This window comes from Hydra viridissima, unplaced genomic scaffold, assembly GCF_058129835.1.
Source record: "Hydra viridissima isolate aposymbiotic clone 2 unplaced genomic scaffold, HvirCarnegie_v1 scaffold_2, whole genome shotgun sequence".
NCBI classification, from domain to species: Eukaryota; Metazoa; Cnidaria; class Hydrozoa; order Anthoathecata; family Hydridae; genus Hydra; species Hydra viridissima.
Window position 1 is genome coordinate 11,443,193 of NW_028324301.1, and position 23,060 is coordinate 11,466,252.

General features: G+C 30.1%; 1 protein-coding gene across 1 annotated transcript; it reads right to left on the bottom strand.

Annotated features, from left to right (window-relative positions):
• Positions 1 to 36: 36 nt before the first annotated feature.
• On the bottom strand, positions 37 to 22,767 carry LOC145193435 (uncharacterized). The gene is made up of 12 exons (XM_090078027.1): positions 22,355 to 22,767; positions 21,284 to 22,082; positions 18,924 to 19,778; positions 18,366 to 18,620; positions 3,047 to 3,193; positions 2,743 to 2,782; positions 2,030 to 2,066; positions 1,756 to 1,848; positions 1,096 to 1,212; positions 750 to 895; positions 465 to 542; positions 37 to 370 (listed from the first exon to the last, which is right to left on the bottom strand). Exons 1-12 carry the CDS (start codon positions 22,529 to 22,531, stop codon positions 37 to 39), a joined length of 3,078 nt encoding a protein of 1,025 aa, XP_089934153.1. The 5' UTR covers positions 22,532 to 22,767.
• Between the last annotated feature and the right edge of the window lie 293 nt (positions 22,768 to 23,060).

The following is a 23,060-nucleotide window of genomic DNA, read 5'->3' on the forward strand; positions in this document are numbered from 1 at the left end:
TCTATCTTACAACATTTAAGTAAAACACTTAAAAACCTAGTTTGGGTTTGAGAGATCATACTGCAAAGTCTTAGTTTCTCCAGCATGTCTTTTCATATGAAGTGACAAATGATCAGATCGTGAAAATGAGCGCTCACATCTTGTACACTTAAAAGGTCGCATTCCTGTATGTTTGCGGTAATGCCTTGTCAGCTCATCTGATCTGGCAAATTTCCAAGTACAACCCTCCCATGAACATTTATATGGTTTTTCACCGGTGTGTGTACGCATATGTGCCTTTAGGTGTGAAGATTTAGTATAAACTTTATCACAACCACTGAATGAGCATTGATGACTACGACGTTTTGAAAGTCTCTGAGAAACAGGTGAACTGTAACAGAAAATAAAAATGTTAGATGGTATTTTAATATCTTTACTAATAATAAGTTGTTTAAAAAAAAAAATACAACAATATTTTAATTTACCGATTTGGTTTAACTGCTACAGGGTAAACAGGAAGTGGTGAACTTCTCTCTGATGGATTGATGATAGCATAAACAGGGCTAAAGATGATAATGCAGTTGTTTGAAAAACAGTTTCCACAAAATTCTAAAGAGATATTAGCTAAGAAGTTCGAAACTTAAGATTTACCAAAGAAAAATATAAAGCAATTATTAATACCACCATTTTTTACTCAAAAACATGAAACAATTTATTGAAACATCATTAGCTTTATTTAGGAAAAGTTCATAAATAGTTTTTATTTATACCTTGGATTAATAACCATATAAGGTTGTGAAGAAACTACACAAGAGTATGATCGAACATTTGTGATTTTCAGATTATCTGAATTATAATTTACATACGTAGTTCGGGGTCTAATTTCACGTGAAACCATTGATGGTACCTCACTAGTCTATAATAAACAATCAACTGATCAATTAAAACCAGGGAACCTAATTTAAAAACTGAAAAGTTTTCTAATTTTAAAAATTTTTTAACTTTTTTTATATCATATTCAAAAAATTTAAATATATTATTTTTATAAACATTCTTTTTAGCTACAAAAAAAGGATTAAGAATTGTTACAATAGAATTTATTTTAATCAAAATTACCTGAAACAATCTTGGAGGAGATGAAGCATACAATGAAGATGGAGAAACAGATGCAGTATAAGATTTACTTTCACTAACAGCTCGTCTGGCAGCAGCAGCAGCAATGCAGTGTATACACTAGCATGTAAAAAATAAAATTCAATAAAAAAAAAAAGCTTAATGGATTAATTTTTTTTAGATATAGCTAAATTAAAAATATATATTCAACTTTTTGAAGTAAAAAGTTTTAAAGTTTGAGAATAAACTACTCAAACTACTAAAAACCAACTACTAAAACTAAAACTAAAATGGGAAAGGTTTCTTAAAAGATATTAAATACACCTAACTATAATCTTAAGATGCTATATAATTGTATATATTTTGTTTATAAATACAAAGCAATAATACATGCATGCATGCATACATGCATACATGCATGCATACATGCATACATGCATACATGCATGCATACATGCATACATGCATGCATACATGCATACATACATACATACATACATACATACATACATACATACATACATACATACATACATACATACATACATACATACATACATACATACATACATACATACATACATACATACATACATACATACATACATACATACATACATACATACATACATACATAAACACACACACAACACACTCATATACTTTTTGTGGATCTAATTCAGGTTGAGTTTCATAGTTGCGAGGATATATAATTTGACTTGTTCTTGTATGATAGTCATCCTCCTCATCTTCTTTCTATATCAACAATGTTTTAAATGAACAGAACCAAAAAAAAAAACATATAAGAAAACATAATACAAAGACTAATTTATAAATACATATTTAATAATATAATGCATACAAATGATAGAGGAATAAAAACAAATAAACACCAAACATAAATAGTAACAAAACGAAAATAAAGTTATAAGCTTACTTTTAATAGATTGCAAGGAGGTGAATTGTTTTCAACACTAAAAAATAATTCTTTCATAAGCTAATTAATCTTTTTATTATACTTGATAGTTTGTGTAACCTAAAACTAATATCACAAAAAAGGTGTATGGTTGTACACAAATTTCATAATATTAGGTTTTTTTAGGGCACTACAAATAATAATGCAGGAGAGTGGTAAAAAGTAAAAGTGAAAACTGTTTTTGTAAAATTTTTTTGCACAAAATATTTTTTTAATACAATTATAAAAGATAAGTTCTACATATCTACAACAGTTTGGTAAAATGTAAATTCTTAATGGTACTTAGAAACATTTAACAAGATTTTAATTTTATTATAGGCTAAAACTATCAATACAAAAGTTCTATCTTTTTAATCAATTTTGTAAAAATGTAAGCCTTAATATCAATTAACTAACATTTAAATATATAAAAGTGTTTCATGTCAAATCAAGCATTTGACAATATGCAGATTTTAAGTAGTTATACTTTATATAACATGACAGTACAATAAGTAAGGATAGTTCCATTTTGAAACATTTGAAGCTTATTTATTATATATATTATAGCTTTATTATATATATATTATAGCTTTATTATATATATTATAGCTTTGTTATATATATTATATATATTATAGCTTTGTTACATATATTATAGCTTTTATTTTAAAAAATTTAAAAATTGACAGACTAACTTTGCCATTGAAGTGAAAGCATCTTTATAAACCATTATATCTAAAAGTCATTAAAGAAAAAAGAATATATATATATACACACACAGACACACACACACAGATATATATATATATATATATATATATATATATATATATATATATATATATATATATATATATATATATATATATATATATATGTATATATATATATATATATATAAACACATACAATTAATATATATAAACTTTTCAGGAAATATACACATTAGCTGGTTATACTTATTTACTGTAGCATATGTAAATATCCTACATGTAATACCTTTTCTTCCATTAAACTGACAGGATTGGTTGATTTTTTTTTTTTTATGAGAACTTTCACCAGTGATTTCACTGTCGTTCATATCAGATTTAAGTTTTTCACAAATAATAAACCTCTTATCAACAATTTTAGAAAGTTGAGGTAGTTAGAACATCATACTTCCGTGTTTTCTTCTTCGACCACGCCCATAGATTTTACCGAGAATTCGGAAATCTACATCAGGTTGTCAATAATCAATAAAAGTAAATACAAAACAAACTCGATATAAATCATATCCGCTTTTGATTGCTAACTAAAGCAACATTATGACATAAGTCACTTGTCCTAATGATTACAAAAAGTATTTTATTTCGTGTTTTTTTTAAGAAAATATGACCAGCCTTTTTTTTACGTTAAGCAGCAGATAAAGATCTGACTTAGGTAACTTTAAAAAATTTAACTTTGGGTAGGCTCAAAAGTCCTTCGTTTGATTGTCACATCGCGTTAATAAACCATTTTTCGTTACTAGTAACATCGCGTTAATAAACCATTTTTCGTTAATAGTAATTGGTAGCGTGATGGCGTCAGTTATTTTGTCTTTCTGATATAAAAGCGAAAATTCTGCTGCATTAATGCCTCCCTTTCAGAAGGTTAGTTTTTTGACAATCAAAAGGTTTTACGTAACAATAAATATTTGTATTAGTGCTGTTGCATTACATACATCTTTTTGGATTGTAATAACAACTCGGAACATAAAAGTGTCAGAATGGAAAATTTTCATAACGGAAAAATAACCAACCGGAATACATATAAGAGATGGACGTGCAACTTATTGTTTTACATCAAAGAGGCCGCAGAATTCAGTGAACCGTGCGAGTTTCCGGCTAATTCTAAATTTTCCGCCGTCAACAAAAAATCTATTGAAAAAATCTATATCTGGCTGCCGACGGACTTTAAACAGAAACTCTTATCACGTGATATTAGTTTAAACTTTTATAGCATTTGTTTAACAAGACTGTTCAGGATAAAGTAACTACTCAGGTGATTTAAGGCCAGTCCAAATTTTTATGGTAGTTCGTCCTACCTTCTACAACTCCTTTTTAAAAAAAACTGTTTTTGAAATTTTGTTTTCTAAGCTGAATAATACTTAGCAAAAGTTGGGCTAAGTTGAAAAAAATATTGACAAAAATATGGTGGATGACGCATATTGACCTTAAACTTAAAGATGAATGTTTCAAAAAATAAGGGTTTAAATTGTTAAGCACAACTTTTCTAGTTATCTACAAGCTAAAAGACATTGATATTGAATTATATTGTTTTTTCATACTTTGATTCAGAAGGTAGGGTAGAAAATCCGACATTTAATAATTTCTTTCAACGACGTACAATGAAGTGTCGAGAACTCGGTAATACTTAGCGATTTTGTTTTGAAAGGCTTTTTGATGACCGCATAAACAGAATGGTTTCTGTCGGTAGAAGTTATTCGTAATAAACAAAACAGAGCGTGTGGTCACCATATATACATATAAATATACATATTTATATGTATATATAGTGTTAATACAATTTATTATTTTTAATTGGTATTTAGAATTAAGTAAATTTGGTTAATAAGTTTGCTCATTTGTTTTTATAATTTTTTAAAAGGTACTTATTTTTATGTCTGCACTTAGAAATAAGTTCAGTTTTTTTTATTTAGTAAATTTTCTTGATCTAAATAAGTAATAATTTCAAACTTTTTTGTTAACAAAACATACATTTTTGAGATATGTTATTATAGGTAGGCGCAGTTTTTAGAATAGACCAGTTTAATTTAAAGTTAATATTTTTTTTCTTTTAGTTGCCAAATATATTTTGACAGCATAGTCTCTTTTGAGTACTTTTCATGATTTTTTTTATTTTTTAATGTAGTTGATGGAACTTCCTGGTCAAAGAAATCAATTACTATTTTACAATGCTTACTATGTGACTAAAAAAAAATTACTTACAAGTATATTTTATAATTATATAGAAATGTGATTTATTTTATTATAGGAGGATGGATCCTGCTTAAATACAACACATTGAAATTTGACTGATAGCATGTTTAATTTGCATAGTAAAGATAGATAAAACTGGAGAAAATAAAGAAAAAGAAAATGTTTATTTAACAAGAATGAAAATATTGCGAGAAAGAAAAAGATCTAGATTGAAGATAAATAAATTAATAAAATCAGCAGTAGTCTTTAGTAGACTGTTGACACAACGAATTTAACCAATTTGTTTGGAAGAAATAAAAGTAGATTTATTAAATTCTTTTGTAGTAAAATTATTATTATTCGAAATACATTATAAATCAATGAGAACAAATGCATGGTCATTAGTTGAATTAACAAGTAATTTACATAAATTTATTAAAAGCAGCTAAATAAGTTTAAAGATTATGGCAATTGTTGAATGTTTATATACATCAAAATGAATTGAAAAACCTTTGAGATTGGTTTTAAAAACATCCTTTGTGATATTATATTCTGATAGTTTATATTCTAGTAATAAAGTTTTGTTAAATAGGATATGATTTGTATTGATTATCATTATTTAATATATAAATTTTTATTCATTTTGTTTTAACAATAATCATCAAGTCAATTGATTTATTAACTTTTTGTTTGTTTAGATATTATCTAGATTATCTAGATATTTATATATATATATATATATATATATATATATATATATATATATATATATATATATATATATATATATATATATACATACTTGCTGCCATTTTCTCTTTTTTCAGAATCGTCAAGAAGTTTTTCTATTTTCTTGTTCTCTAAGAACATTGAGCACTTTCTATTTTCTATGTTCTGTTTTGAACATTGAGCACTAATTTAGTAAAATACACTAACACAATTTACATCCAATTTAAAAAATCTATTGCAAATAATAAGTATTCAAGATTTGAATAGTAAATAATGTGGTTTGTTATAAATCATTATATTATATACTAATTCATAACATGTTATGAACTCATGATATATACTTAAAAAATTAGAAAACTCTCTTGTCGGACTTTTTTAGTTAACGCTTTATTATAAGCGTTTAGAAAAATCCCGCGGGATCTGAACGGCACAATTTTACGTCACCCTCAGATAAACGAAACAAACCCGAAATTTACGGAGACTGGCCTTAAACTACATGAGTACTTCACGTGTTGACTAATTACTAAACAAATTACACCGAGATAAAGGAAATTAGTTGTCAGTACAAACAGACTTTTATCATTTTTTCAGGACGAACATTTGTAAATTCGGGAACTTTTTTCGTGTAAACAAAGTCTGTCAATGATAAAATAAATCTGTAAGGAAAATCTTAAAATGACTAAAAAAAGTATAGCGAAATACAAAAAAGCTGAAATAAAAATCTTTGTTAAGATCTGGTTTCATTCAATTCCTTGGTACTTCATTCGCCAGCTTTAAATTTATGTATTTTTTAGTATTTTTTCCGATATCGCCATTTTTTGCCTCGCCTACTCTATAAGCTCCATAATATACAGGGTGCATCAGCTATTTGAGAACATATTTTTAACTTTTTGTAAATGATAAAGAGTCAAACAGAAAATATTTTTAATCAAAATCAATTATATAAATAATATAAGATAACTATTGTTTAATAATTTCATTAATTGAAATCCCCCTCTACTTCAATAGCAGTTTTGATTCATGACCTAAACTGACTGCAAGCGCGCTTGAGATGGCTCACATTTATGTTGTCCGTTACTCGGACAATTGATTCATTTCAGAGAATCTTTGGTGTTGTGGGTGTTTGTTAACATCTCTCTCAACAACGCCCCACACATATAACATGCAATAAAAAAGATAATCATTTTAATGTTGTACTATGACTAAAAACATTAAATTGAGAAAAATTTATACTGAGCTAAAATGTTGTTGGTTCCACTTGTTTTCATGTTGTTTTACAAGTATATGCAGTCCTGTTGTAAGTATATCTGAACCTATTCGTCAGATATATACCTCAATTATTTATGGTCTTCAGTTATTAGTAAACTTATTTGATATGTTTTCCTAAAGGTAAGCTTACTAATGCTATGAATAAGCGAAAATGCATAACTTTACATAAAAAAGTGAATGTAAATCTAGCCTGGAAAGTAACCAATCATTTAATGTATGCATTAAACACCCTGTAAAAATGACAATTAATACCAACTTCATGTCCCCTGCAAACCCCTTTAGGGATAAATAGAATATGGGTACAAGTTTCACCACAAGAAATTTCAAAATCAAAAATGACCGTCCGTGCGAGATATTCACATTCAAAGTTTTTGGTAGATGTTGTCAAGACTTAACTTATTTTTTTGTTTTTTTTTTCTATATTGAGAAGCTATTTATTGCTGCTAATAGAAACAGCAACTATTCTCAACATTGGCACCACAATCATGTACTTGGCAGAGTGGATATAATAGGGTGTAAGTTTTAACAATATCATGTATTTTAAGGCAAAACATGAAACAGACAAGTAAAGGTAACAAAAGGATATTTAAAAATCGTCTCCTTTTTTGTTAATTGCATTACAAAGTCTTTCTCTCACGTATTTTTGGTTTTATATTTTGTTGTCTGGCAGATTACAATTTTTTTTCACAACTCTTGTTTCCAGGAAAAGATATGTCATCATTTTCCAGGAAAGGGTATTCTTTCTCTTTTAAATACTTCTTCATAGGTTAACTTTCGTTCGTGCATTTTTGGTTCTCTAATTTCAAAATTTCAAAGCTAAAATGCCAAACAATAGCTAAACTCATGGGGACTGCAAAGAGACGGTGTTTTTTGTGCCTTTAGAAAGCGGACAGACAACTTACTGCATTCGTAATGGGAAGAGTGTATTTAGTTGTAAACAAAGACATTGGCATCAGCGATCTAATCTAAGGGTACCTACAGGTGTCTGTCGTGGTTGCAGAAAAAAAGTTGAAAAACTTGACAATGGTGCTAGTGCAGAGTATCCTACATTGTTTAATTTTGATTCCCTCTTAGTAAGACCTTTTACAAGGACCACAGCTTAAAACAGATAACCTTGTTCAGGTGCAGTTGAATACTGGTCTTTCTAACACAAAAATGAGTTGGTATCAACATTAAATCTTTAACAGGCAAAGTCGTTGAGCCCAGTTTTGAAAAAAGTATTGCAGCTGTTGGTCGAGTTTTACAAGATTTTTTTACCACTTCACAAATCACTGATAGGACTGGCAAAAAATAGACAAAGAATGTTTGTCACTACAAAAGTCCTTAGCAACTTGCACAAAAGTGTGAAAGCAAGAGATTTGCAGACCAACTACTTTCTAAAGATTGGAATGGATGGTGGTGGATCATATCATAAAGTCACTCTAGGAGTCATCCCATGAGTGACTTATCCAACTCAAAAAAGCTTCAGGGCTCTCACTCATCAAGCCTCTAAAGATACTGAACTGAGAAGACATCTGCTGGCGGCAGTAGCTGAAGAGGTTCCAGGAACTTATGAAAATATCATAAAAGTCTTCGGTCTTCTTCATGTTGACAAGGTACCTTTTATTGTTTCTTGTGGCCTGAAGATTATCAACATCATCTGTGGAATCCAGCCACAATCTAGTGGACATCTTTGCTGGTATTGTCAAATTGCATCAACAGATTTTGCCAATGTTGGTACTCTCCGAACAATAGGCTCCATCAAGGAGTGCTTAAAAGCTTTTGAATTAACAGGATGCAATATGAAATATTGCGTCATGTTAATTCAAACTTGTCCGAAAGTTCAAAATTGCTGTTCACACACCAATCATTCCAGGACATGAATCATCATTGATTCTTGATCTGGTTCCACCCATGGAACTGCATCTCATGTTAGGAGTTATAAACCACATGTTCAAGAGATTGCTTCAAGTGTGGATAGGTGCTAAACAGTGGCCTTCAAAGCTGCACATTACCATGCAACCATACCATGGTGGTCAGTTAAATGTAAATGAATGCAAGAAGCATTTGAAAAATTTTGCTCAGTTGGAGTCTCTTGCACCAATAGACAAAGCTCAAGAAGTAGCAAAGTTCACTGTCGCATTTTAAACACTTCATGCTGTTGCATCAGCCTGTTTTGGAAACCATTTGGAAGCCAACTACAGTCAGAAGATTGAGACATTCAAATCTTTGTACCTGAAACTTCCAATAACTGTGACACCAAAAGTTCATGGTCTTTGCCACCATGTTCCTCAGTTCATTTCTAGAAATAACTTTTCTCTTTAGTGAACAAACAGCCGAGGCAATGCATTCCAACTTTTTTAATTATTGGCAGCGATTCAAAAGGGACCAAACTAATCCTGATTACAATCTTCAACTTTTGGAATGTGTTGTGGACTTAAACGGTAAACTTATGTGATTTTTTGTGGAATGACAGAAACTGTAGCATCAGAATTTGTTCTTTATACATGCTGAAATGAATTGACCAGAATAAAATTCCCTTCGTTACCTTTAATTGTCTGTTTTACATTTTGCCTTAAAATACATGATATTGTTAAAACTTACACCCTAGTATATCCACTCTGCCAAGTACATGATTGTGGTGCCAATGTTGAGAATAGCTTCTCAATATAGAAAAAAAAAAAAAAAAAAAGTTAAGTTTTGACAACATCTATTTGGCGAAAATGAGATTTATGGACCGAAAACTTTGAATGTGAATATCTCGCTCGGACGGTCAATTTTTGATTTTGAAATTTCTTGTGGTGAACCTTGTACCCATAACTATTTACCCCTAAAGGGGTTTCCAGGGGACATGAAGTTGGTATTAATTGTCAATTTTATAGGGTGCGAGTACGTAATAAAAGTTTCATAGAAAGAAAACTGAAGTAACCTTAATTTAATAAATCATATGCTTTCTCTTTTCTCCTCATACATAATCCTACAATTAGCAACTCCTAACACTACATTTTTATTCGCCCAACCCACAAACTTTAATATTTCGGCTTTAATTGATGACAGTAAAATAATAACGAGCGCAGTAAAATTTAATCGTTAAAATTTTACTGCGCAATAAAATTTTAACGTTAAAATTTTAACATGACAGGGTCTCTTCAGACTTCTCCAGGATGTCAGTTCACAGTTTCCCTTAACAGTTTTTAAGCCTTGTGATTTGACCCGGTGTCACAGGAAATTTTGCTGCTAGGAAATTTTGCGGCTGCGGCATAATTTCCTAGGAAAATCTGCTGCTCAGCTGCATTATTTCCTAGGAAAAATTGCCGCTCTTAGGAAAATTTGCTGCTGAATGCGTGACAAACAGAAATTAATCATGAGTCCATATTTAAAATATGAACGACGAAGAATACAACAATCTTGTTGATTTAATTGTCAGAGGATTATACCCTCATGGCATGGATAAGATTAGAAAAGATGGGTTAAGAAGAAAGTCCAAAAGATTTTTGGTAAAGGATGGCTTACTTTTTTACTACGATAAAAAAAGAAACATGGATCTGCTAGTAGTTCTAACAAGTCAAAAAACTATGATTCTCGAAGGCTGTCATTCGGCAATTCTTGGTGGTGGACACTTTGATCGAGATAAAACGTTAGAAAAACTCTCCGAGAGGTATTACTGGAAAGGGGTGGTAGATGATGTTAAGAATTTTTGTAAATATTGTGATAAGTGTCAAAGACCAAACAGGTTTATACACTAAAGTTTATTTTTTATTATTTATTTAAAACAATAATAACAATGATAATTTTAATTTATAATACTGCAGGTATTATTATCTAAGTTAAAACAAAAATTAAAAATAATTGTGTTATTTTCAAATAGTATAAAGTCTTTAAATATGCATAATTTATATTATTTCCTTCATAATATACTTTATAGAGCATTTGAAAAATACTCAGCTGAACTACATCCTATTAAAGTTAAAGATGAAGTATGGAGTACTGTTGGAATTGATTTAATTGGACCTCTTCCTTTAACAGAAAGGGGAAATAAATATATCATAACAGCCACCTGTTTATTCTCCAAGTGGCCTGAAGCTGCTTCCTTATCTGATAAAACAGCTACAAGTGTAGCAGAGTTCTTGTATACATGCTTTACAAGACATGGTTGTTTTGAAGTTCAGATAAGTGACCAAGGAAGAGAGTTTGTAAATGAGGTACTGTGTTGGATTTTGTTTGTTTAATTGTTTTTGCTTATTTGTTTATTTTTATTACTTTTTTTTAAAACTTGAATTTTTCTATAACTTTTATAATCTAAATTTTGAAAAGTTGATATATCAAAATTGGATGTAAAGAGTGAATAAAGACTAAGTTGGACTAACTTTAGAACTTGTTCATTTAAAGTTGATGAACGAAATGAAAGTTAAAAAAACATTGGCTAAACATCCTCATCTGCAATCCATATATAAAAATATTTTTTTCTTTGTTAATATTTTGCATAACTAAAGTGTTTTATGCCAAAATTTGCAAAAACTTTTTTTTTTTCTTTTATAAACTAATTTTTATTTATTTGGTTATGATATACTTGTTTATTACTTTTTACAGGCACATTTTATAATAGACCTATTTCCTCATAACATTTCTACTCAGATAAAGAATTTTTATTGTTTTGTTTAGGTAAACCATGAATTAAATAAAATGATGGGAACAAAGTGCAATGTAACAAGTGCCTACCACCCTCAGAGCAACGGTCAAGACGAAAGGTTCAATCAAACTCTTCAGTGTCAAATTTTAAAATATGTTGATGAAAAGCAAAACACATGGGATCTATACATTGAGAGTGTATTGTTTTCATACCGTGTCTCTGTTCAAGACTCTACAAAACAAACCCCATTTTATCTAGTTTATGGAAGACAAGCTAGGCTTCCTGTTGATTTACAAATAAAATCTATAAAAAACGATTTTGAAAAGAAACCTACGATTGATGACAGTTTAACAAATAGAGAAAGTCTATTAGAAAATTTAATAGAAATGCGAAAAAATGCGCTGCACAATATTCAGAAAGCTCAGGAACGCCAAAAAAAAGCATATGATGCCAAACATTGTTCAGAAAACCAGTTGTTTAAAGTTGGCATTCAAGTGTTAATAAGAAACAGTAAAAAACTTTCCAGAAAAAGTTCAAAGACAGAGCCAAATTGGACTGGTCCATACAAAGTTTGTCAAATTTTGAAAAAGAATGCTTTTCGTTTATGTTATGTAAATGATTGCAATAAGAAATTAAAACAAGTATACAATATGACTCGTTTGAAGATTTATTATCCCATTTCTGAAAATATGGTTCTAAATAATATTGTTGAAAAAGTCCTAAATAATTCTGAAGAAAAGTCTAAACCTATATCTGAGGAACTTTCTATTTTTACACTGACAATGAAAAAAGTTATACTAGACGGCAAAGAATTGACTGACAAACATATAAATTTAGCTCAGTTGATAATAAAGAAACAGTTTCCAGATATTATTGGTTTGCAGGATACCTTGTTGTCACAGACTGATGCATTTAAGGCAGTAAGTACAGATAAAATTTCTGTTCAGATCCATTTTATTAATTCTCATTGGGTCACTTCCTGTTCAATAAATGGATCAATTTCACTTTGACAGTATGTATAACAAACTAGATTCACATCTAATTAATCAGTTAGCCAGATGTTACAAGAATTTTGCCGATTATAATTGTGAATTTCCACCAAGTATTGTTGTAAATATTAAAAGTGTCCAACAACAGACCGGAAGTTTGGATTGTGGATTATTTGCTATAGCTAATGCTGTGCATTTCGCTTTCGGTAAACAACCCGAAACTATATTATACAATCAAAAGTTTATGAGACAACATCTTGAAAAAATGTTTCATGCTGGACAATTTAAACCCTTCCCATTACTCAATAAGCGAAGTAAATTGACTATTACACGTAACAATCCCTCAACTATAAATGTTCAACTCCATTGCACTTGCTTAATGCCTTGCACTTATGATTTTATGGTTGCTTGCAGCAAATGCCTAAAATGGTTCCATATTACATGTGTCCAATATAAAGAAGACAACTCTGCAGGATTGGAATTGTGAAATATGCATACGAAATATGCCATAAATATTTTTTCTATAAAATATTTTTGCATTTTTGTAAATATATTTCCAACTCTTGTCTTAGAGTTTTATTTTGTTATAATTATTCAATTCAGCTTAATATATAGTGTGGCAATGAATAAAATACTTCGAAAAAGTTCATTGAAAGCTAGAAATATTAACATAAATTAAATTCATAAAAATATTAGCAAAACCAACTATTTTATATTTATTGTTAATAAAAGTAAAATTATCAATTAAAAAGATTTTTTTTTATAATTATTTTAATTGGTTAAGGAGGATTACTTTTAAAGGTTACTTTTGTTAAGGCAAAGGTTTTTATTATGTAGCGTACATAAAAAGTAAATTGATTTAAAAAGATGGAAAAGAACTATGATTAATCCTTTACAAATTTTAAGTTAATTTTAATTTGAACTTAATAGTGTGCTCCTTCAATTTAGCTTGTTCGTTTAGGCAAAAAAATTGAAATTTCGAAGAAATAATGTTAGGAAAGATTGAAATTAACTAGCTTTTTTCAGCAGCAAATTTTCCTGCGAGCGGCAATTTTCCCTAGGAATTAATGCAGCTGAGCAGCAGATTTTCCTAGGAAATTATGCCGCAGCCGCAAAATTTCCTGTGACACCGGCACTTTCACATCGTTAAATTTGTTTGGATGTGTAGATTTAGATTTTTCGACAAAATCACAACCGTTTTAACAGCAAAAAACGAATAATTCGATTATCAATCGTTTTTTTAATAAAGCGCTATTAAAAACTATTAAAATAATTCAATTAATAATTATAATAATTTTCTAAATTATAATAATTTTAGAAAATTATTTTAATAATTGAAACATGAAAGCGGGCATTCCGAGGCACTATATTTTAATGATTTTAATTGACAATTAAATTCAATGTGGCCTTTATTTTTTTACATGTAAAATGCCTAAAGCGTGAATGTAAAATGCAAAAATAATGCCGTTTTTCAAATAGTGGCTGTTTCAAAATGATTTGGTCTATTTTGAATAAACTTTATCAAACACTAGGGCCTTTTATCAAACACTAGGACTTTTTACTTCTCAAAAAACAAATGTTATTTAAAAATATTTGTGCTTAGTATTCTTTTTATAATCATTGCCTTGGAAGTTAAAAATTGTTTTTCATCATCCTTAAAAATCATGAGGAGTAAAAATTATTTTCAAATTTTTTTTCCATAATTATTTCTTCAAGAACTTTAATTTTTCTGTGTCAAGATGCAAAAATGTAAAATTTCCAAAATTTGACATCCTATAATCCCATATGGCAACTCTGATTTAATAGATACTTGATTCTAAAGCATTTACAACCAACGCAAGAATTTTTTGTAGACATTTAAAGTAATTTTATGCATTTATAACACACGCCATTATTTTTACTTTCTATCAATATTAGCATGGATTTTAAGATTATCCCCAGCAAGCACACAACGTTGAAATAACGTTGATCGACGTTGATCAACGTTATTCCAATGTTGTTTAAACGTTGTGAATCTGGCAGCTTTTATTTTATCAACTGGTAAATATCACTTATGCGTGCATACCATTATTCTATTTAAATGTATTTATTTACTCTCCACTGTATTTTTAAAAGCAAAAAAGTAAAATTATTCTAGGCTGCTTAACTGTAGATTAAACAAATATTTATTACTAAGATAACTTTTTTGTTAAAGTTATGGTTTTAGTAAACTCAGACTTTTATCCTTTAGACTTAGAATTTTCTCAAAGAAAACAATCTTGGTATTTCCAAACAAAATTACTGAAGAATCTTCAGTAATTTTGTTTGGATATACCAAGATTTTTTGTTTTAATTTGAATATATCTTCAGTGAAGATATATTCAAATTTACTCATTGAATTCGAAGATGTTGATGTTAAGCATACTGTTCAGCAATTTGTTTACCTGTATCAAATAAAATGAAAATCTATCAAAATATTTAAAAAGAACTTTGTGAATTAGCTTAATACTTGTCAGAAAAGCAGACGAAAAACCAACTACAAGTAGATGTGGTCAAAAACCAGTTAAATTTGATGATGTTTCTAATAAAACAAAAAAGTGGCGTGTATCTGGCTTGCTTGAATCTGATGAATATAGTGTCATTGCTGCAAAGGTAACAAATATTTTTTAAAAAAATAATTAAAAAATAATTGATGCCAGTTTAACAAAATCTTCTTATCAATTGATTAGAAGTGGAGCCTTGGAGAAACAACACGACATTTACCCTACTTATGATGATGTCAGGGATTCAACATTGAAATGTTATCCTGCAAATATAGCAGTGGAGGACTATTCAGTTTCAGTTCCTTTGAAGGTTTAATGACTTACACTTCGCAAATAATCTGTGCAGTTTCAAAAACCTGTGCTGAGGGACTTGATTATGAAAGATAAAGGAATAAAAATAGTAAATCTCAGGTGTAAGGCTGGTTTTGATAGTGCTACTATCCTAAGCATTTATAAACAATAATAAATATATATATGGGCAATTCCATTTTTAACTTACGTTACACGCGCAACAACTTTATCAAATATTTGTATATTTAAACTTTAAATTAAATTTTTAGCTGATTTTTATGAAAGCTGTCAGTCTAAAGAATAAAACAAGCTAAAAAGTTTTGAGTCTGGCTAAAAGAGGGCGAATTTATTACCGAAAATGCCACTTAACTTACGTTACGCAGAAAACAAGGTAAAAAAAGTGTTGCAACTTTTAGGTCGAATATTTGCGAACCATTAATCCGGATCGTGTTAGAAATTTTTACAAGATGTTGAGAATTCAATACTAATTACAATGATAAAAAAAAAATTATCAGAGGTGACCGGCAAAGAAAGATATACTTGTTTTCTTGATACTAGGTTTTTAACTTACGTTACATCACTTACGTTACCTTGCGATTATTTTCGTGGAATTTTTATATCTATTATTTCGTGATAGATTTTTTAGAGTTACGTAACAAAAGAACGGCAGTTGTATTAAAACTCATTCATTCAAAGTAATTAACAAAAGTAATTTTCAATAACTGGTGACTCTCTACTGACAGATTTTTTTGTAGATATTAATGAAGTTTTTAAATTGTTAACACTTATTTTCCGAAGCGCAAGAGCAACTTAAAAAATTACATTTGGTAAGACAACTTTATTAATTTTTGTTGAGTTATTCAAATAAGAAAATGTTACAGTTATTCGAAAATTTTACTTACGCTTATAATTTTTATGTGCCCGCTTAATTTTTTAAAATGCTGCTAACTATTTACTCTCCCCTGCTGAATAAACGGGAGGGGGTGGGGGTCTTAACAAACAGGAGGGTCGGAAACTTTTCTAAAATCTAATAAACTTTAATAATAACGTTTAATAAAACGGGAAGGTCAAAGTTTTAAAAAGCTTATAATATTTTTATTGGTTGGTTGTTCATATTTTCATCTAATATTGAGAGAAACTTTTTCTCAAAGTAAAAAAATAAGAAAATATTTTATATTGCTTCAAAATTATTAAACGGGGTGGGTGGGGGTGGGGGGGTCCTAATAAGCTCCGAGGATTCGGAAAAAAATTAAAGAATTAATAAACGTCCCCTGTTGTTTATTCGGCTGGCGAGAGTACATTAAAATCTTTTAAAAAGATTTTGACGCTAAAACTGCTCGAACAACTTTGAAAACACCAAAGTGGATGGAATCAAAATATTTAATTTCATTTAGTTTCAATAACGTGAAAAAAGGTTTGCTTGCTGTCAGGGCCGCCGAGAGGGGGGGGGCCAAAGGGACAGTTTGTCCCGGGCGGCAGATGTCGATGGGGCGCCAGATGCCGAGGTAAAATATAGTTTTTTTAATCTTAAAATGCATAATTGAAATGTTTATTTTACTCGTGTTATATCATTATTTTTAATTTCTCGAAAAAATTTTAAAAAAAGAATTCATCATTGATTTCGTACTCTATATGCTATTGAATTAAAAAAGTCCCTTGAGATTTTCGCACTCATCAGACTAAAGTAAAAAAAACGTAAACGTAAACGTTGATAATTCGCGAGGTTAGAATTATTTTGTTCTATCTCCAAATTTAAGTTGGGAGAAAGTTTTTGATTTTTCTAAAAGTAAAAATTATTTAAAATTTTAGCTTTAATTTTTAAAGAAATTATAACTTATGCTTATGAGTGAAAAAATTCCACGAAGAACCATCAAATACAGCCCACTACCTCGACGATACAGAAAAGAATTTTGAAGTAAATATTTTCAACGTGGCATTGGACCACATAGTTTTACAAATTCAATCAAGGTTTAATGTAGTGAAAAAGGTTTCTTCTCAGTTTTCCTTTATCTGGCTTCAGTCTGAAGACCCTTCTTCACAAGATAACAAAGCTCGTCAACTTGCGAAATTCTATTCAAATGACGTTAAAGAAGATGATCTTGTTGAGGAAATTTGTCACTTTGACCGGTTTAAAGCATCTTTCTTGTTCAATAGAGGCAACTCTCTCAATCTTTGAAATCAAATATATTCCAAAGGCTTACAACCAATTTTCCCGTCGATATGCATACTTTAGCGCATCTTTCACACAATGCCAATATCCGTTGCAGAGGGTGAAAGATCTTTTAGTAAACTTAAGATTAAAAAAAACCACTTCAGAGCCAACATGGGACAAGAGCGACTTTCAAATCTTATGATGTTGTCTATTGAAAATGATCTCGCGAAACCATTGTCATATGATGAAGTTATTTATAATTTTGCCTCGAAAAAAGCTCGAAAATTTTATATAAATTAGGAATTGTTTATGCTGTGGTTAGTAAGCAAAAAAATGAAACAAAGTTTGTTAGCAAAAAATGAAATAAAGTAGCTATAGAGGCATAATGTATTTTTTTTGCTTCTTTGCTAAGTATATATATGAAGCGAAATCTATAAGGGCGCCAAAAAAGGTTTTGTCCCGGGCGGCTTGAAGGCTCTCGGCGGCCCTGCTTGCTGTTGGTTGTTTTGTGTTATTATTATTATTATTTTTTTTGGGGGGGGGGTGTGTGTGCTGAAATATGCGACATACTTTTAATGAGAGAGGGGTGCATGTATATCTGATCGTTTGTGACAGGAGGCAGGGGTTAAAATTGACAAATATTGGGTGACATACTTTAAGGACGCCCCCTTAATTCCATATACAAACCATTTGTTTTAGGAAAACAAAAATATAAAGTGAATAAGAATATAATTTAAAATAAAAATGGTTACATCTTTTTATTTGTTTTAAATACTAAATACGTCACGGTGAAGTTTTTTCCGCTATGATCTGGCTCTTACCGACATAAAAGTAGTGGGATTTAGAGATATCTTTCACTTTTTTGGCTTGCTGGATAATGTGAGATAGTTTGAGTGCACAATCGCGCGCTGACCTTTCTTCCTCTGACAAATATAGAACTTTGACATTTATGTCTTGAATAGCATTCACAAAATCATTAGCTGATTGGATTTCAATTTTTCCAGACTTTACTCTGTTGGTTGCCAAACGCTTTACAGTAGCCCCAACGCCATCGACAACTCCTTTGCCGTGCATTGCTGCAAAAAAATGCCAAAATATTATTCTGTTAAATTTCTTTTCAAAGTGCATTATTGCGCTCATCACGACTTTATTTTTAAACTGCGATGTAGCATTATCGCTAAAAATGTGAATTTCTTGGGTATTAAATGAAATAAACTCCAATAACTTATCCAAATTTGCAATTAAGGAGGTCTTTGTGTAATCCAGAGAGTAAGATGCAATGGTGAAAGTTTTAAGATTTTTTTGCCAAATAGCTGCAGTTAAAAGAGAAATTTGATTTTGGCCATAGTGTGCTGCTTGAGGCTCATTCTGACTAAAACACTTAAAATTTTCTGCATAGTCAACCTGAATAGTAGCAACATTCAATGATGGATTCATGGATTTAGTAATGCTTAGTTTAAAACATTTAGATTGGTTACCCTTGATATTGGCATGAGTTGTAAATTTTTCTCTCATACTCATAATGTGAGCAATCAATTCTTTACCACTTCCAAACTTTTTAACTTTTTCGATTACAGCGTAACGCTTTTCATTTGGTTTCTGCCATTGGTACCAACTTGTTTCAAAGTTAAGGGGTTCAATGGTGGCCAGGAATTGCTGGAAAAACTTTAGATCTTTGCATTTGTTGCATTTGTTGTAGAAACAATCATTTAATGAGTCCTTACAAACAAAATTTTGAGACATATCTTTCCCAATTTTAATGTTAGACAACAGTAAACGATCAACTTTCACCAAGGAATCCAAAGCAAATCGCATATTTTCGTGGTAAGTACAAACGCATACATTATGAGGCAAATTTGCGATAGATCGAACGTTTACTGGTCGTAGTTCACAAAACCTGCTTAATCCAATCTTGATATCTAAGTGATCATGTTTAAAAAGTTGGTACGCTTCTTTCATGGTTAAAAGAAGGTGACGAACTTGGATCTTAATCTTCTTTCCATTTTCAATTACTGATACAAAGTCCCTAACATTTGGAGACAGTCGACTAATGTCATCTTCGCAGTAGAACCTTTTTACTTTTATTTCTACTTCAGTTAAAGCTGGATTATTCACGCTATTTAATGGAAGAGTTGTTTCTTTGTTGAATGATCCATTCAGCAATGTGGCTAGGACTTCGTAACGTTGTGCGGGATCTTTGGGCAATGATTTCTGGACTTTCTTGAGCAATTTCCCTTTTGTTTGAACACTCATAATGGTAGAAAAATTAACTGTTTTTGCAGAATCTTTCTTTTTGATTCGATACTTTCGGACTCTTTCCTTTATTTTTTCTCTTTCTTTCATTTTTTTTTCCGGATCTTGTTTTATTCGTTGATGATGAGCTTTTTGGTGATCAGCATTCTTATATTTTTTCCGTTCGGAATCACGCTGGCGATAAGCAGCTTGATAAGTTTTAACTCTCTGTTTAGAACTTTTAGCCATTTTAAAATGCAAAGCAAATTTTGCTAAGTTTTGCTTGAATAACTTTTAATTAATCAAAACTTATTGGCGTATAAAGAATAAAAAAAAAAACCTTTAGGGAATTGCGATGTAAAATAGTTTTCGTCTTTATAAACAACCGTAACTTTAAAATTTTTTTGTTTTTTTTCAAACCTCTTGGGAGTTGCGATGAAAATCGTTTTTTTTATGTTAAAAAACTTTACGAAAAAAGCGCTAAAACTTTTGGAAATAAATGTAGTTTTAACTTAAGTTACACAAATTCAAAATGAAAATGTGCCTTAACTAAGCATCGTTATTCAAAAATCTTAATGTATAAATATAAGATTTAATATTCTTTCACATATAATATTATAAAATTTAAGTTTTCAAATTAAATTTTCGAAAAAACAGAACTTGATCATGTTTTTGTTAACTTACGTTACATGAAAATTGCAAAAGTTATTTTATTATTTTTTTGAAATATATTTATCTTTTAAAGAAAAAAATCTGACCAACAAGAAATTGAACATCTTAGCTCCATTATCACTTTAAAATATTTCGGAATATACAAAAAAAATCATGGGTAAAATAACATTTTACAGTGGTACTTTTTTAACATGCATCAATGAGAAAAACCGTAACTTTCGGAGCCATAAAAATGACTTAAATACATTTATTTTAGAACTAAAGGTATATTTTAAATAAACTTTCATGTGTCTACATCAATATTCATTTGTTAAAAACTGACAAAAAAGAGTTTAAAATTTGACTACTTTTTCAGTTTCCGCCGTGGAATTGCCCATTTGAATTTTGGAAATTGGAAAATTAACTTTATTGAGCATAAAATGTTTCCTATACATTTGTAACGAAATCTAGTATGTCTGTAAATACAAATATAACGAAATCACGAATGTAGGTCAGGCATATGTAAATATATATCAGCACAAACTAAATTTCAACTGTTTTAAAGAAAAAAGAGACTTAGTTATTAAAATGTAATCTTACAAATAATAGAAGCATGAATCCTAAAAGTCAGTTAGGTGGGTTGACATTAAATTACAGAAGTTTATCGAATGAAACGGGTGAAGAAAAACCGCGTAAACATGAAAACAACAACTGTCTGAAAAAAAAAAATTTATTACGGAGATAATTGTATCTCTTTGTAAATCTCATGGGAAATTTTTAGATTGTATAAGCGTTTGATTTTGGCGCCTGAAGAGCGGATTTTAGCGGATTATAAAGATTGTAGATTGTTAACCTCAATTGTTTTGATGTCTTTTCATGTGCAAGGCTAAATGATCAGAACGACTAAATGCTCTTTCACAGTTTTGACATTTAAATGGACGCGCTCCAGTATGCTTTCTATAATGCCTGGTCAGTTCATCTGATCGTGCAAACTTCCATGTGCAACTGTCCCATGAACATTTATAAGGCTTTTCACCGGTGTGCGTGCGTACATGTGCTTTTAAGTGAGAAGATTTTGTATATACTTTGGTACAACCACTGTAGTTACAACTATGTATTCTCCTTTTTGATAAATCAGAATAGTCATTACTTTTTTCTCCGAACTCGGGGGATGGTGAAAAGAAAATCGGTGGTAAACCCGTTTGGGTCTGCTTGTAACTTAACTCTTTTACTCCGTGTTTTCTCTCAGAATAGTACTTTAAATCAAAATCATTTCTTCGATTCGTAAATTCACGCTCACTTTCGGGAAGGGTATTTTGTGACAAACAAACGTTTGCTGAGAAAGGTGGTGATGGAATGTTGTGATGAATGTTTATGATGTTTTTTGAAGTTACTGCTGGTAACATTGGATGTGATGCTAGACAGTAAGTAGCAGTAGCCAGGTTGTTTTTGTAGGGTACTGTAGTAACTGTAGTCGGTTTACTGCGGACGATATCGTAAACAGGAGAGGAGTTCTCCATATCAACATGATGGGAGCTAGAATCATTCGATGATTCATTATCGTTAAAAAATCCGTCAACTTTATAGCCGCTCACTCGTTTACTACGACTCTCAACGTCGTAATCCTCCAAGTACTTATCCATTTCTTTTAACGTCTAAATACAACATATCAATATGATCTCATATTTCAAAACGTTTTAATCATGTATTTTGCAACACTAACTTCAAATTTTATATTTTGATGAACAAGCGAATTGTCGTTTGCAAACGAGATTTCTTTTAGTTTAACATTTAAAAAAAAAAAAAAAAAAAAAAAATTTAAATCGTTCACTAAGAGTTTGTTGTTGTTGTTTTTTTTTTATAAAAAAACTTGCTATGATAATTTGAAAAACTTGTGATATTCAAGTAGACTTAAAATATAACTTACTTCCCGCCAGTCCTCAGATATGGCTTTTACATGGTAAAATGGATGATCCTTTTTTTTTGAATTTGTGCCGTCTGTAGACGCACACACTTGGTCGTTTATTAACCACGCTGCTTCAGAGATGCTTTGCCCTGGCATATCCGGAGTTATTCCGCAAGTTGAAAACCTATGTATTGTCATTTAGATGTTTACAAACGACTTACTACCGAGATTTGTCGTTGATATTTCAACATGACATTAGTGGATTTGTCGGAAAAACTTGCTACTTTATTTATAACGTACTATTCTGTAATCATTCAATAATACACAGATTTCCATTATAAATGGACTTGATTGTCTTTAAGAATATTTACCGAAGATATTTTTACTTATTATTCGAACCGACTTTTTTTCTCCGTGGTAACGAAACGTCCTTAAGCTGAATGATAATAGACAAGAGTTTATGTGATTATTTCGTCGCAAAGGAACATAAAATAGCAAATATTTATTATACAGATAGCAGCTTAGTGAGCATAAATAATTCCTCTTGACTGGTTGCAAATAGTTGGTTGCTAGATAGTAAACAAAAGCGGGCTAATTATGATTTTTTTTTATATATATACATACATAAGTAATTATGCCACTGGATGGCCTTTTTTTTGCGTTCTGTAAACTAAGATTCAAATTTGTTAAGTTAAATAAATTTTGTTAATTCTTATATAAGAATTTT